Source organism: Crocuta crocuta, unplaced genomic scaffold (assembly GCF_008692635.1).
Source record: "Crocuta crocuta isolate KB4526 unplaced genomic scaffold, BGI_CrCroc_1.0 scaffold562, whole genome shotgun sequence".
NCBI lineage: Eukaryota > Metazoa > Chordata > Mammalia > Carnivora > Hyaenidae > Crocuta > Crocuta crocuta.
In genome coordinates, this window is record NW_027531012.1 from 140,565 (window position 1) to 154,643 (window position 14,079).

The 14,079-nt window shown below is 40.1% G+C and overlaps 1 protein-coding gene across 2 annotated transcripts in view; it reads left to right on the forward strand.

Moving 5' to 3' along the window:
• The window catches only part of GOPC (golgi associated PDZ and coiled-coil motif containing), a 46,710-nt gene continuing 32,631 nt past the window's right edge, over positions 1–14,079 (forward strand). For both annotated transcript variants that reach the window (XM_077770837.1, XM_077770838.1), the window contains exon 1: positions 1–492. In XM_077770837.1, the coding sequence (XP_077626963.1) occupies positions 205–492 (288 nt within the window). In that variant the 5' untranslated portion in view covers positions 1–204. The remainder of the gene's footprint in view (positions 493–14,079) is intronic.

Consider the following 14,079-nt stretch of genomic DNA (forward strand, 5'->3'; position numbering starts at 1 on the left):
GATTCTTCCGTGTGCCACCGCCGCCGCCTTAGCTTAGCTGCTCTTGCCACTTCTGGGCTGCACTGCCGGCGTTAGCCGCGCGAGGGAAAGGGAGGGGACCGACGGAGCGTGCGTGCGCGGGGGTCCCCGCAGTCCCAGCAGTTCCTCTCGCGCGGGGTGGGCGGCGGGGGTCATCAGCAGTCTGGGGAGGCCCTAGACGGCGCCATGTCGGCGGGCGGCCCGTGCCCGGCAGGAGCCGGAGGGGGCCCCGGGGGCGCCTCCTGCGCCGTGGGGGTCTCCCCCGGCGGGGTATCCATGTTCCGATGGCTGGAGGTGCTGGAGAAGGAGTTCGACAAGGCCTTCGTGGATGTGGATCTGCTCCTGGGGGAGATCGATCCGGACCAGGCGGACATCACTTATGAGGGGCGACAGAAGATGACCAGCCTGAGTTCTTGCTTTGCGCAGCTTTGCCATAAAGCCCAGACTGTGTCCCAAATCAACCACAAACTAGAGGTGAGCTGTGGGCCCTGGAGGAGGTGGCGTTCAACCCAGTCATCAGATCCCATTTAACGCACTGGTGAAACGACCCTAGAAAACTACCCACCAGGGCCCCTGAGCTCAGATGCGACAGGAGAGTGCATGTGTATATGTGTAAAGCAAAGGAGTGAGGTGAGGTTGGAGTAGAAAAAGGGGTGTAGATCGACGTGTGTGGGTGCCCTGGAGTCCTGTCACCCACCTTCCTAGTATTTCTGTGCGGAGGAAACAGGAACTAATTACACCAGCCTACTTGTACAGACATCATGGAGAAACCTAGGATTTAAGTTCAAAGATTGTCACAAGAATACTTTAGCCCACCTCTCAACATTTGAGTTCTTGTATCGATTCTGACAAACTGGGTTTGTGTATCACCAGACTGATACAGTGTTGATTGTGTGTGTTTTTTTTTTTTAACTATTTCAGGTCATCGTATCTTGTTTCACAAAGACATACTATTCCCTGCATGCATTAACTATTTAAGGGAATTCTGTCAAAGCTACTAGGAAAATTTAGTGGGATAAACTGGATAGTATTAGTGCCCTTCTCGGTTTACAGTTGGTCTTTAAATTATAGGCAGATAACCAGGAGAGTTCAATACAGGTTTTCGAATGACTTATACCATTGAGTGAGGTTTTGTTTGTCCTTTACTATATTTCCCAAAGTCTTGATTTATTTGTGAGAGAATGTGAAGAACGATCATTTGCTGTAGTCTCTAATCTCGGTTGTGGCTGTGGGTGTGGGTGTGGGTGTGGGTGGAGTGGTGGTGGTTCCAGAACCACAAAAAACCTACCACGTTGTGCAGAAAGTTAAATTAATGCATTATTACAACATTTAGAAATATGGCACATTAACATTATTACATAAAGGGCATTTTCTAACTAGATAATTTAACAGAATGGGTACTTCATTTTAAAGTAGATAAAAATAGGGTAATCGCCGATGTGCAAAGCTCTTTGAACATGAAGTTTCCCAAGAAATCATCATTGCTATCAGTTACAATGATTTAGAGCGCCCCTTAGATCCAAATCAATATGAATATCAGATATGTGTCCTCTCCTTGATTAGTGGTTAGCATTCTTCCTCCTTCCTGTCAGTTAGCCATGGAAAGGGTGGTCTAGTTCATCTTTGATTAGCATGGATGCAAATCGGAGTTTTGTTTCTTCACTGAAAGTACTGTTCATTTTTATTCCATTCTTTTTGAAGAGGTTTGAATGGAAGTGCTGATGTGAAGCTAATCGCTTCTTGTTCTAGGTATATGAAAAAGATTTTTGATATCTTAATTACTGCTTATTTCTAGAAGATAGTTAATTTTTTGGGTAGTAAAAATGCATTTAATGGTTTTTAGAAATAATACTTTAGCTTTAAATACCAGAGCAAGAGCAGCTTTTGCCTCGTGAGAACTTTCATATCATTTCCAACTGCAAGTACCTACTGGGGATTAACAGCTATTAAAAAGTGAAACAATATCTAACTCATTTTTTAAATGACCAGAGGACATTTTCAACAGTGGCATTTTGATGTCAGATATAAAAATCTAATTTTGGAGAAAAAATTATTTTGTGAGTAGGAGATGGTACTCAGTCTTTTTCATCTTTAAATATTTTAGATGAGTATTCAGAGCTATAATAAATTATGTATGTTCTTTTTCTCAGAAATTGTAATTGCGTATTCTGACTCCACATCCTGGCTTAGGAGGTGGCGTTATTTCTCAAAATAAGAAATGCTAGCCTGTTGTGATGTGAGCATGTTCCTTCAACATACTTGAAACCCTTGGCTTTAAGATCTTAGAAAATGGGGAAGGAACATTTCGTTTATGTGTTTTTTCAGTTACAGTTGACTTATCTGTGGGGTTGATATTTCTACAATGGCAGTGTTTACAGTTTTCATGGAATTGGTTATGTATTGCTGAGAAGAGAGGTTCATTGTCAGTAGTGCCTTTCACAGTAGACCTGCTGTTGGATTATTTGCAGAATTTCAGAGGTTCATATACTGTTATTAATCTGAGATCTTGAAATCCTTAGAAAAGATTGCCATACTTTCTTGCCCTGTTTTATTTTTTAGTAAGTGGATTGAATTATTTTACTGTTTTTAAGGCTATGGGCATGAAGATATAACATTTGAGGCCATTTATGATTTGATATAACATGTGTGCACCAAAGTTTAGTGTTTTTACAGATTAATACCTTAAACTATATTACCATAATAAAATTGTTTTAGAATCAAGACACAAATACTTCCAGTATGGGTAACTTATAATATATTTAAATTGGTCTTGAGTATCTTTCCATATTGCCCGTTCTTCTGCCTGCTTATTGTGTCTTTAGGTAATACCATATTTAATATCAATATAGTAGTTAAAACAGTTTTGCCTCAAAAAAGTCAGAGGTTATATTTAAAATTAAGTAATAAATGGCGTGCCTGGATGGCTCAGTCAGTTGAGCGTCTTTCTGACTCTTGATTTTGGCTTGGGTCATCCACCCCTCCAGCCCCCACCCCCACGTTGAGATTCTCTCCCTGTCCTACGTCCCCATGCACAAGCGTGTGCACAGTTCCTCTCTCAAATAAAATGTAAAACATAAAAATTAAATATAAATGATGCTTATGTGACTACTGCTTGCCATAAGTTATACTTGGGGAGAGGGCTATCTATAAGGGGAAGGGGAGGGCAAAGAATATCAGAATATATTGAGATAGTGCCATTTCAGGGTACTCACATCTCTCTTACACTTCCCACCTGCATGAGAATTCCTGCTGTAGTGAGCCACTTGGTGACAGCTGTGCTGGAATCACAGGTATTGAGTGGGACAGTGGTAAGAGCAGTAGCAGTAGTAATAGTTATAGTAGTGTGTTAGAGCAATACAAAGATGTAGAACCAATACTTTAGAAAAACCCAGCTGTCTACCTGGAAATGCAATTTTCTGCCTTTTTATTTACCCCTTTTTTAAAATAACAGCAAAACATAGGCGCATGGGTGGCTCAGTTGGTTAAGTGTCCGACTGAATCTCAACTCAGGTCTTGATCTCAGGGTTGTGAGTTTGAGTCCCGTGTTGGGCTCTGTGCTGGGTATAGAGCCTACTTAAGAAAGAATAAAAAAATAAAAATTAAATGACAGCAAAACAATATATCTTCTGTCACATCTATCTTCTTCTACCTCAACAATTGCTGAATCAGTATATCTTTTTAGAGTGATTTCCTGTTCACAACCATCGTAGAGAAACTTTTGGTCTCAAGCCATGTTTATGATGAACTAATGATGTTCTATTCTTTTATGGCTTTAACACTGTCCTTTTTATTAAACAAGTGATGAGGACATTTTGCAGCCTTGAACTTGAAGGTTAATATTGATTCACTGTGTACTTCTGTGCCAGATGCTGTGTTGGGTACTTGGGATACAGTGGAGACCAAAATGGACATAGTTATTCCTGTTACAAAGTTTTGATTCTGTTGGGGGAGTTCATTGGAATAATTATCACATAAGTGTGAAATTCTAACTTTGATGAGTATTATGAAAGGTACATAGTTTAATGGGCGCCTGTTCTGGGGTATCAAGGAAGGCTTCCTCTGGAAGCAACCATTGAGTTAAGACATAAAACATAAGTAGGAATTAATTAGGCCAAGACAAGCAGGAATATCATTCAACATTTCAGTTAAGAAAACAAAGTGGAACACACCTGTGATGGGTAGGTGATAATGCACTTGAAGAACTGAAAGAGAGTTGGTATGTGTTGTCAGAGCAGATGGCCAAAGAAGTGAGATGCAAGGTAAGATTGAACAAGTAGCTAGGGACAATATCTACGTGATTTTATAAGCCATGCAATAGATTTGGGAGCTCTCTCATACCAGTGGGAGATGTTTTAAACTAGATGGTAACCGGGGTGCCTGGGTTGCTCAGTTGGTTGAGCATCTGACTTTGGCTCAGGTCATGATCTCACAGTTCATGAGCTTGAGCCCCGCGTCGGGCTCTGTGTCTGAAGCCTGCTTCTGATTCTGTATCCCTTTCTGTCTCTACTCCTCCCTTGCTCGTGCTCTGTCTCTCACAAAAGCAAAATAAACATTAAACATTTTTAAAAATAAATAAACTAGATGGTAACCTCGGATATGAGATTAGCATAGCTCACTGGGTCTAGGGTAAGGAGAGAGTTTTGGATAATGACAAGAATGAATGCAGGAAGTCCTTTAGGAGATTCTTATTTTGATCCATATGAGAGGACAATCATGCAGGTAGGGTAGTGAGATGGAGGTGACAGAACAAGAGAGGTTTGGGAGGTAAAAATAAATAGTCTAGAAATGGATTGGAGGGATGAGGGAATTTCGGATGACTCCAAGATGCCAGTTGGCTGGATAGATGGATGGCTGTGAGTTATTAGTAACAGTAGCTATATTGCTAACCTTACTAATCAATTAGTACTGGCCAGTCTCTTCTCTGAGTGTTTTGCTTATATTGATTCATCTAATTCTCACAACAGTTCTGTGTGATAGGTTTACTATTATTATTCCCATTTTACCGGGGATTAAGTAAGGGGACCAAGGCTCCATAACTAGAGAAACCAGTTTCTCCAAAAACACACATTTATACCTGATGGGGGAAGGAGGATGTGGAGAGAAAAGCAGGGCAGAAAGAGTGAGTGTGGCTGGATAGATAGCAGGAAGGAGGAGTGTAGAGTTCCAGGGAGGTATTGTTATATGAAAAAAATAAATGTGTATAAGCCAATGAGAAGCATTTAGTTGAGAGGAGAGCTGAATATTCTAGTGAAAGAGAAGGAGAAATTGTATTAGTAAGGTTTCGGAATGAAGACGAGATCCAAGATACATGTAGAGAGAATGGCCTCACATTGAAAGCCCAGCTGTTAAACTTTGAGGGAGAAGGAGATGGTGGGAGCAGGAGGTGGGAGGTTAAGAGTTTTTGTCTGATGGCTTCTTTATTCTCTTTGAAATTGGAGCCTGGGACAACTGCTGAAAGTGGGTGAGAGTAAGAGCTTGGAGAGAGTGAAAAGATTTGAAATAGTTATGGAAGAGTGGGAGGGCAGTTGGCCAGAGAAATAGAAGGACTGCCAGTCAATGTGAGAGACTTATTTGGAGTTAGTTGTCATAAATTCATGGTACAACCAGTCTGCCCTGTTGTGTGACTTTCTCCAACAATACATGTTTAGTAATAAGCACAGTAATGAGAGTAATTACTATCCAGTATTGTAGCAAGGAGTTTGCTATGTTGACAAGAGTGTTACTGAAATGAAAATGATACTGGGGATGAAGAAAAGGAGATAATCTTCCATTAAAGAAGTAGAAACAGGATTTAATAATTAAAGTAAGGGCAGAGGATGAGGACAAGGAGGGGTGAAGGATGCCACCACGTTTCTGTTTGACAAATGGATTAGATGGTAGCTGTTTGAGTATAATAGTTTCCCCCAAAATTCATGTATACCCAGAACCTCAGAATGTGACCTTATTTCCAAATAATAATTTAAGTGTAAAGATAAGATCATAACCTATTAGACTGGACCCAAAGTCCAGTGAGATTGTCCTGATAAGAGACACTCAGGACACACAGATACACTGAGATGAAGGCTATGTGGAGAAGGAATCAGAGATTGGGGTGACATGTCTGTAGTCTGAGAAATGCCAAGGATTGTTGTCAGTCACCAAAAGCTAGGAGACATGCATAGAACTGTTTCTCCTTCAGGGTATCCAGAAGGAAATAGGCCTGCCAATATCTTGGTTTTGAGCTCTTGGCATCCTAAACTGTGAGAGAATAAATTTTTGTTCTTTTAAGCCATTGAGTTTATGGTGATTTGTTATGTTAGCCCTAGGACACTTACACCATTTACTGAAGTAAAGAATCCAGGAGAAGGAGCAAATCTGGCAGGAAAGATGAGTTTAGGAGATTGTATTTAGTTAAGGTTCTTATCCTTTCTTGCATATTCCTAAACTAGTCTCCTAATTGCCCCCTTTAAGCCATCCTTTCATTGTCAAAATCATTCTTTTTTTTAAAGTATTTTTTAAAATGTTTATTTTAGAGAGAGAGCATGCACACATGTGAGTAGGGGAGGGGAAGAGAGAGGGAGAGCATCCCAAGCAGTCTCTGTGTTGTCAGCGCAGAGCCCATCATGGGCTTGATCTCCCAAACTGTGAAATCATGACCTGAGTGCAAGTCAGGAGTTGGACACTCAACTGACTGAGCCACCAAGGGACCTCCCCACTCTTTTTTTAAGTTGTATTTATTTATTTTGAGAGAGAAAGAGTGAGCACAAGTGGGGGAGGGTAGAGAAAGAGGGAGAGAGAGGATCCCAAGTAGGCTCTGTGCTTCATCACACAGCCTGAAATGGGGCTGGAACTCACAAACCTAGAGATCATGAACTGAGCCGAAATCAAGATTGGATGCTCAGAAGAGGAGCCAAGATGGTGGAACAGCTGGAAGGTTTTTTTCTGTCTCACTTCTATGAAATACAGCCAGATCAACATTAAACCATCCTGCATACCTAGAAAACTAATTTGAGGATTAACACAACAATCTACACAACCTGAACCACAGAACTCAGTAGGTGTGGGGCACGGAGAGGTGAACTAGGAGAGAGAGAATCTGCAAAGGGCATGGAGCTGTTTTTGCTTGTGGAGAGAGGATGGAAATAGGGGTAGAGCACAGGAAAAGCACCCTCCACAAAAGCAGCTGGAGAGAAAGTGGAAAAGTGGAAACAGCTGCAAGAGACTGTAAAAAGAAAGGAGAAAGGAGAGGGCTTAAATTCCATTAAGAATCTATAAACGGGGAGTGCAGAGTCTGAAACTCTGCAGCTCAATACCTGATGGTGCTCTGATGGGAAGGGTGAATCCCTAGGAGCAGAGTGGGTTCCAGGAGGTCCTTGGGCCATGCGGAGAGAAGCAGGTCCACTGCTAGAAGGACATTTGGTAGAGGCTGTGTAGCCACCCAGTGCCAGCAGACCCCAGAGAACAACCACATTCACTGGTGCTGGAACAAGGTCGTTAAGGGTGAAGCCTGATGCCAGATGTGTTGTGAATTTCCATAACCCCTGAAATGCTGCTTCTATATGATCGTGTGAACTTTATCTGGGGCAGGCTGGCACCCAGCCTCAGTCTCTGGGCATTGGCAGCAGCACAGTCCCAAGAACATTCTAGGGTGCAGCTGGCACCTGGCCATTGCTTGGTGAGACCCTCCCCCAGAAGGTCTGAGTGGGTCAAAGCTGCAGTCACTTAGAAGTGAGGGGTAGGGAAACACAGCCACATCTGAGATAAAACTCAGGAGGGAGGTGCCGCCTGGCAACCTGACGGCTTGTTCATGGACAGTGTAAACTTGGGGAGTGGATGGAAGCTGGAGACAAAGGAGAGGTGTGCAGTTGCTGGTCACGGAGAGCACAGAGTTCTGATACTAGAGACTGGGTAGCTGAGTGATACCACTTTCACCCTGCTCGCACATGCGTATACACAGCTACAGGCACCAGTACAATCCACACCAGTAAGCTAAGCAGCACCATCTAGAGGAGAACAGAGTTGTTACACTAAGCCCCACCCAGCTGGGCCAACCTGGCTCTTCAGGAACACCACAGACCTCTCCGCTGCTTAGTTTATGGACTATAAAGTGCTTCGTAGTTTGACTTCTAGGGGAAAACGATGTAACATCAATCATATTTCAGTCTGTTCGCTGGTCCATCTATTCAATTTTTTTTAATGTTTTATTTATTTCTAAGAGAGAGACAGAGAGAGCGAGCAAGAGAGAGCGTGAACAGGAGAGGGTCAGAGAGAGAGGGAGATACAGAATCTGAAACAGGCTCCAGGCTCTGAGCTAGCTGTCAGCATAGAGCCTGATGTGGGGCTCGAACCCACAAACCACGCGATCATGACCTGGGCCAAAGTCGGATGCTTAACCAACTGAGCCACCCAGGTGCCCCTCAGGTGTTTTTTTTTTTTTNGTTTTTTCTACTAATTTTTTAACTTTTTTGTAAAATTTTTCAAATTCTGTTTTCCATCATTTCAATTTATTCTATTTCATTGTATTCATTTTCTCAAATTTTCAAACATTTTCCTTTTTTTCCCTTTTTTCTTGTTTTTTCCTGTTTTTTTCTCCCCCCCCCCCACTTTTCTCTAATCAATCAGTCTCCTTTCAGTAAACAGACCAAAACACACCTAGGATTTAGCATCATTTACTTGATGTGTGTGTGTGTGTGTTATTTTTAATTTTTTAATTTTAACTTTTTTTTATGGTATTAAATCCTTTCCTTCCTTCAAAATGATGAAATGAAGTAATTCACCCCAAAAGAAAGAGCAGGAGGAAGTGACAGCCAGCGACTTAATCAAGATGTCTGAACCAGAATTTAGAATCACGATAATAAGAATACTATCTGGGGTCGAAAATAGATTAGAATTCCTCTCTGTGGAAATAGAAGAAGTAAAAGCTAGTCAGGATGAAATAAAAAATGCTATAACTGGGCTGAAATCTCAAATGGATGCCATGGCAGCAAGGATGGTTGAGGAAGAGCAGGTTAATCAGCAATATAGAGGACAAACTTATGGGGAATAATGAAGCAGAAAGAAAGAGGGAGACTAAGGCAAAAGAGCACGATTTAAGAATAAGAGAAACCAGTTACTAGTTATAAAGGAACAATATCAGAATCAGAGGGGTCTCTGAAGATGAAGAGAGAGAGAAAGTGTTAAAAGGGTTATGTGAGTAAATCATAGTGGAAAACTTTCCTAACCTAGGGAAAGACACAGACATCAAAATCCAGGAAGCACAGAGGACTCCCACAAGATTCAACATAAACCGACCATCAATAAGGCATATCATAGTCAAATTAACAAAATACTCAGGCAAGGAAAGAATCATGAAAGCAGCAAGAGAAAAAAAGTACTTAATCTATAAGGGGAGACAGATCAGGTTTGCAGAAGACCTATCCACAGAAACGACAGGTCAGAAAGGAGTTGTAGGGTCTATTCAATGTACTGAATTGTAAAAATATGCAGCCAAGAATTCTTTATCAGCAAGGCTATCATTCAAAATAGAAGGAGAGATTAAAAGTTTCCCAGACAAACAAAAATTAAAGGAGTTTGTGACTATTAAACCAGCCCTGCAAGAAATTTTAAGGGGGACCCTTTGAGGAGAGAAAAGACGGGGAAAAATAAAAAGACCAAAAGCAACAAAGACTAGAAAGGACCAGAGAACACCACCAGAAACTCCAACTCTACGAGAGACATAATGGCAGTAAACTCATGTCATTCAGTACTCACTCTAAATGTCAGTGGACTAAATTCTCCAATCAAAAGACATAGGGTAACAGAATGGATAAGAAAATAAGATCCATCTATATGCTGTTTACCACAGACCCACTTTAGACCTAAAGACACCTTCAGATTGAAGGTAAGGGGATAGATAACCATCTATCATTCTAATGATTGACAAAAGAAAGCCAGAGTAGCCATACTTCTATCACACAATCTAGACTTTAAAATGAAGACTGTAACAAGAGGTGAAGAAGGGCATTATATCATAGGGGGTCTATGCACAGACCTAACAGTTGTAAACATTTATGCCCCAAATATGAAAGCACCCAAATATATGAATCAATTAATCACAAACATAAAGGAACTCATCGATAATAATACCATAATAGTAGGGGACTTCAACACCTTACAGCAATGGACAGATCATCTAAACAAAAAATCAACAAGGAGACAATGGCTTTGAATGACACACTGGACCAGATGGACTTAACAGATATGTTTAGAACATTTCGTCCTAAAGCAGCAGAATATACATTCTTCTCCAGTGTACATGGAATGTTCTCCAGGATAAATCACATATTGAGACACAAATCAGCCTTCAACAGGTACAAAAAGATCATACCATGTATATTTTCAGACCACAATGCTATGAAACTCAAAATTAACCACAAGAAAAAATTTGGAAAGATACCAAATACTTGGAGACTAAAGAACATCGTACTAAAGAATTAATGGGCTAATCAAAAAGTTAAAGAGGAAGTTAAAAAGTACATGGAAGGGGCGCCTGGGTGGCTCAGTCGGTTAAGTGTCTGACTTCATCTGAGGTCATGACCTCCCAGTTCGTGGGTTCAAGCCCTGCGTTGGGCTCTGTGCTGACAGCTAGCTCAGAGCCTGGAGCCTGTCTTCGGATTCTGTGACTCCCTCTCTCTCTCTCTGTGACCCTCCCCTGCTCATGCTGTATCTATCTCTCAAAAATAAATAAAACATTTAAAACATTTTTTAATAAAAAATTTAAAAAGTACATGGAAGCCAATGAAACCCCAAACCTCTGGGACACAGCAAAGGTGGTCATAAGAGGGTACTATATAGCAATCCAGGCCTTCCTAAAGAAAAAAGGTCTCAGACACACAACCTAACCATACACCTTAAAGAGCTAGAAAAAGAACAGCCAGTAAGAAGAAGAAGACAGGAAATAAAGATTAGAGCAGAAATGAGTGTTATCAAAATTAAAAAAAAAAAGTAAAACAGATCAATGAAAGCAGGAGCTGGTTCTTTGAAAGAATTAGCAAAACTGATAAACTGCTAGCCAGTTTGATCAAAAAGAAAAAGCAAGGAACCCAAATAAATAAAATCAAGAATGAAAGAGGAGAGATCACAACCTACACAGCAGAAATACAAACAGTAATAAGAAAGTTTTATGAGCCACTATATGCCAATAAAATGGGCAATCTGGAAGAAATGGACCAATTCCTAGAAACATAAACTATCAAAACTGAAACAGGAAGAAATCGAAAATTTGAACAGACCCATAATCAGAAAAGAAATCAAATTAGTAATCAAAAGTCTCCCAAAAAACAGGAGTGCAGGGCCAGATGGCTTTCCAGGGGAATTCTGTCAAACATTTAAGAAGAGTTAATACCTATTCTCTTGAAGCTGTTCCAAGAAATAGAAATGGAAGGAAAACTTCCAAACTCTTTCTATGAAGCCATCATTACCTTGAATCCAAAACTAAAAACTCCACTAAAAAGGAGAACTATAGACCAATTTCCCTGATGAACATGGATGCAAAAATCCTCAACAAGATACTAGCTAACTGATTCAACAATACATTAAAAAAATTATTCACCACAACCAAATGGGATTTATACCTAGGATGCAAGGCTGGTTCAATATCCACAAAACAATCAATGTGATTCATCACATCAATAAAAGAAAGGAGAAGAACCACATGATCTTCTCAATAAATACAGAGAAAGCATTTGACAAAATACAGCATCCTTTCTTAATTAAAACCCTCAAGAAAGTAGGGATAGAAGGATCATACCTCAAGATCATAAGAGCCATCTATGAAAGACCCACTGCCAATATCAATATCAATGGGGGAAAAACTAAGAGCTTTTCCTAAAGTCAGGAATATGATAAGGATGTCCTCTCTTACCACTGTTATTCAACATAGTATTGGAAGTTTAAGCCTCAGCTGTCAGACAACACAAAGGAATAAAGGCATCCAAATCGGCCCGCAGGAGGTCAAACTTTCACCCTTCACATATGACATGATACTCTATATGGAAAGCCCAAAAGATTGCACCAAAAAACTGCTAGAACTGATCCATGAATTCAGTAAAGTAGCAGGATATAAAATCAATGCACAGAAATCGGTTGCATTCCTATACACCAGCAATGAAGCAATAGAAAGAGAAATCAAGGAACTGATCCCATTTACAATTGCACCAAAAACCATAAAATACCTAGGAATAAGTCTAATGAAAGAGATGAATAATCTATACACTGAAGACTATAGAAAGCATATGAAAGAAATTAAAGAAGACATAAAAATGGAAAAATATTCCATGCTCATGGATAGGAAGAAAAAATATTGTTAAAATGTCAATACTACCCAATGCAGTCTACATATTTAATGCAATCCTTATCAAAAATAGCACCACCATTCTTCACAGGGCTAGAACAAACAGTCCTAAAATTTGTATGGAACCAGAAAAGACCCTGAATAGCCAAAGCAATCTTGAAAAAGAAAACCAACACAGGAGGCATCACAGTCCTGGACTTAACTCTATTACAAAGCTGTAGTCATCAAGACAGTATGGTACTGGCACAAGAACAGACACTCAAATCAATAGAACAGAATAGAGAACCCAGAAATGGACCCACAAGTGTAAGGCCAACTAATCTTTGACAAAGCAGGAATGAATATTCAATGGAATAAAGATAGTCTCTTCAGCAAGTGGTGCTGGGAAAACCTGACAGCGACATGCAGAAAAATGATCCTGGACCACTTTCTTACACCTTACACAAAAATAAACTCAAAATGGATGAAAGACCGAAATTTAAGACAGGAAGTCCTCAAAATCCTTGAGGAGAAAGCAGGCAAGAACCTCTTTGACCTTGGCCACAGTAGCTTCTTACTCAACACATCTCTGGAGACAAGGGAAACAAAAGCAAAAATTAACTACTGGGACCTCATCAAAATAAAAATCTTCTGCACAGCGAAGGAAACAATCAGCAAAACTTTTTAAAAAGCAGCCAATGGGATGGGAGAAGATATTTGCAAATGACATATCAGATAAAGTGTTAGTATCCAAACTCTATAAAGAACTTACCAAACTCAACACCCAAAAAACAAATAATCCAGTGAAGAAATGGGCTAAAGACATGAGCAGATACTTCTCCAAAGAAGACATCCAGATGGCCAACACACACATGAAACAATGCTTAGCGTCAGTCGTCATCAGGAAAATACAAATCAAAACCACAATGGGATACCATCTCACACTTGTCAGAATAGCTAACATTAACAACTCAGGCAACAACAGATGTTGGCAGGGATGCAGAGAAAAAGGATCTCTTTTACACTGCTGGTGGAAATGCAAACTAGTCCATCCACTCTAGAAAACAATATGGAGATTGCTCAAAAAATTAAAAATAGAACTACCCTACAAACCAGCAGTTTCATTTCTAGGTATTTATCCAGGGGATATAGGTATGCTGTCTTGAAGGGGCACATGCGCCCCAATGTTTATAGCAGCGCTATCAACAATAGCCACAGTATGGAAAGAGTCCAGATGTCCATTGGCGGATGAATGGATAAAAAAGATGTGGTATATATATTAAATGTTATATATATATATATAATGAAGTATTATTTGGCAATCAAAAAGAATGAAATTGTGCCATTTGCAACTATGTGGATGGAACTAGAGGGTATTATGCTAAGCGACGTTAGTCAGAGAAAGACATACTGTATTCTTTTGCTCATGTGGGGACTTTAAGATATAAAACAGATGAACATAAGAGAAGGGAGCAAAAGTAATATAAAAACGGAGGGGAACAAAAACATAAGAGACTCTTAAATATGGAGAACAAACAGAGGGTTGCTGGAGGGGTTGTGGAGGGGGGATGGGCTAAATGGGTAAGGGGGATTAAGGCATCTACTCCTGAAATCATTGTTGCACTATATGCTAACTAAGTTGGATATAAATTTAAATTTAAAAAATTAATTAAATAAAAATTTTAAAAATGTTTTTATCTAACAACAACAAAAAGAATTGGACACTCAACTGACTGAGCCACCCAGTCGCCCGTCATTGTCCAAATCATTCT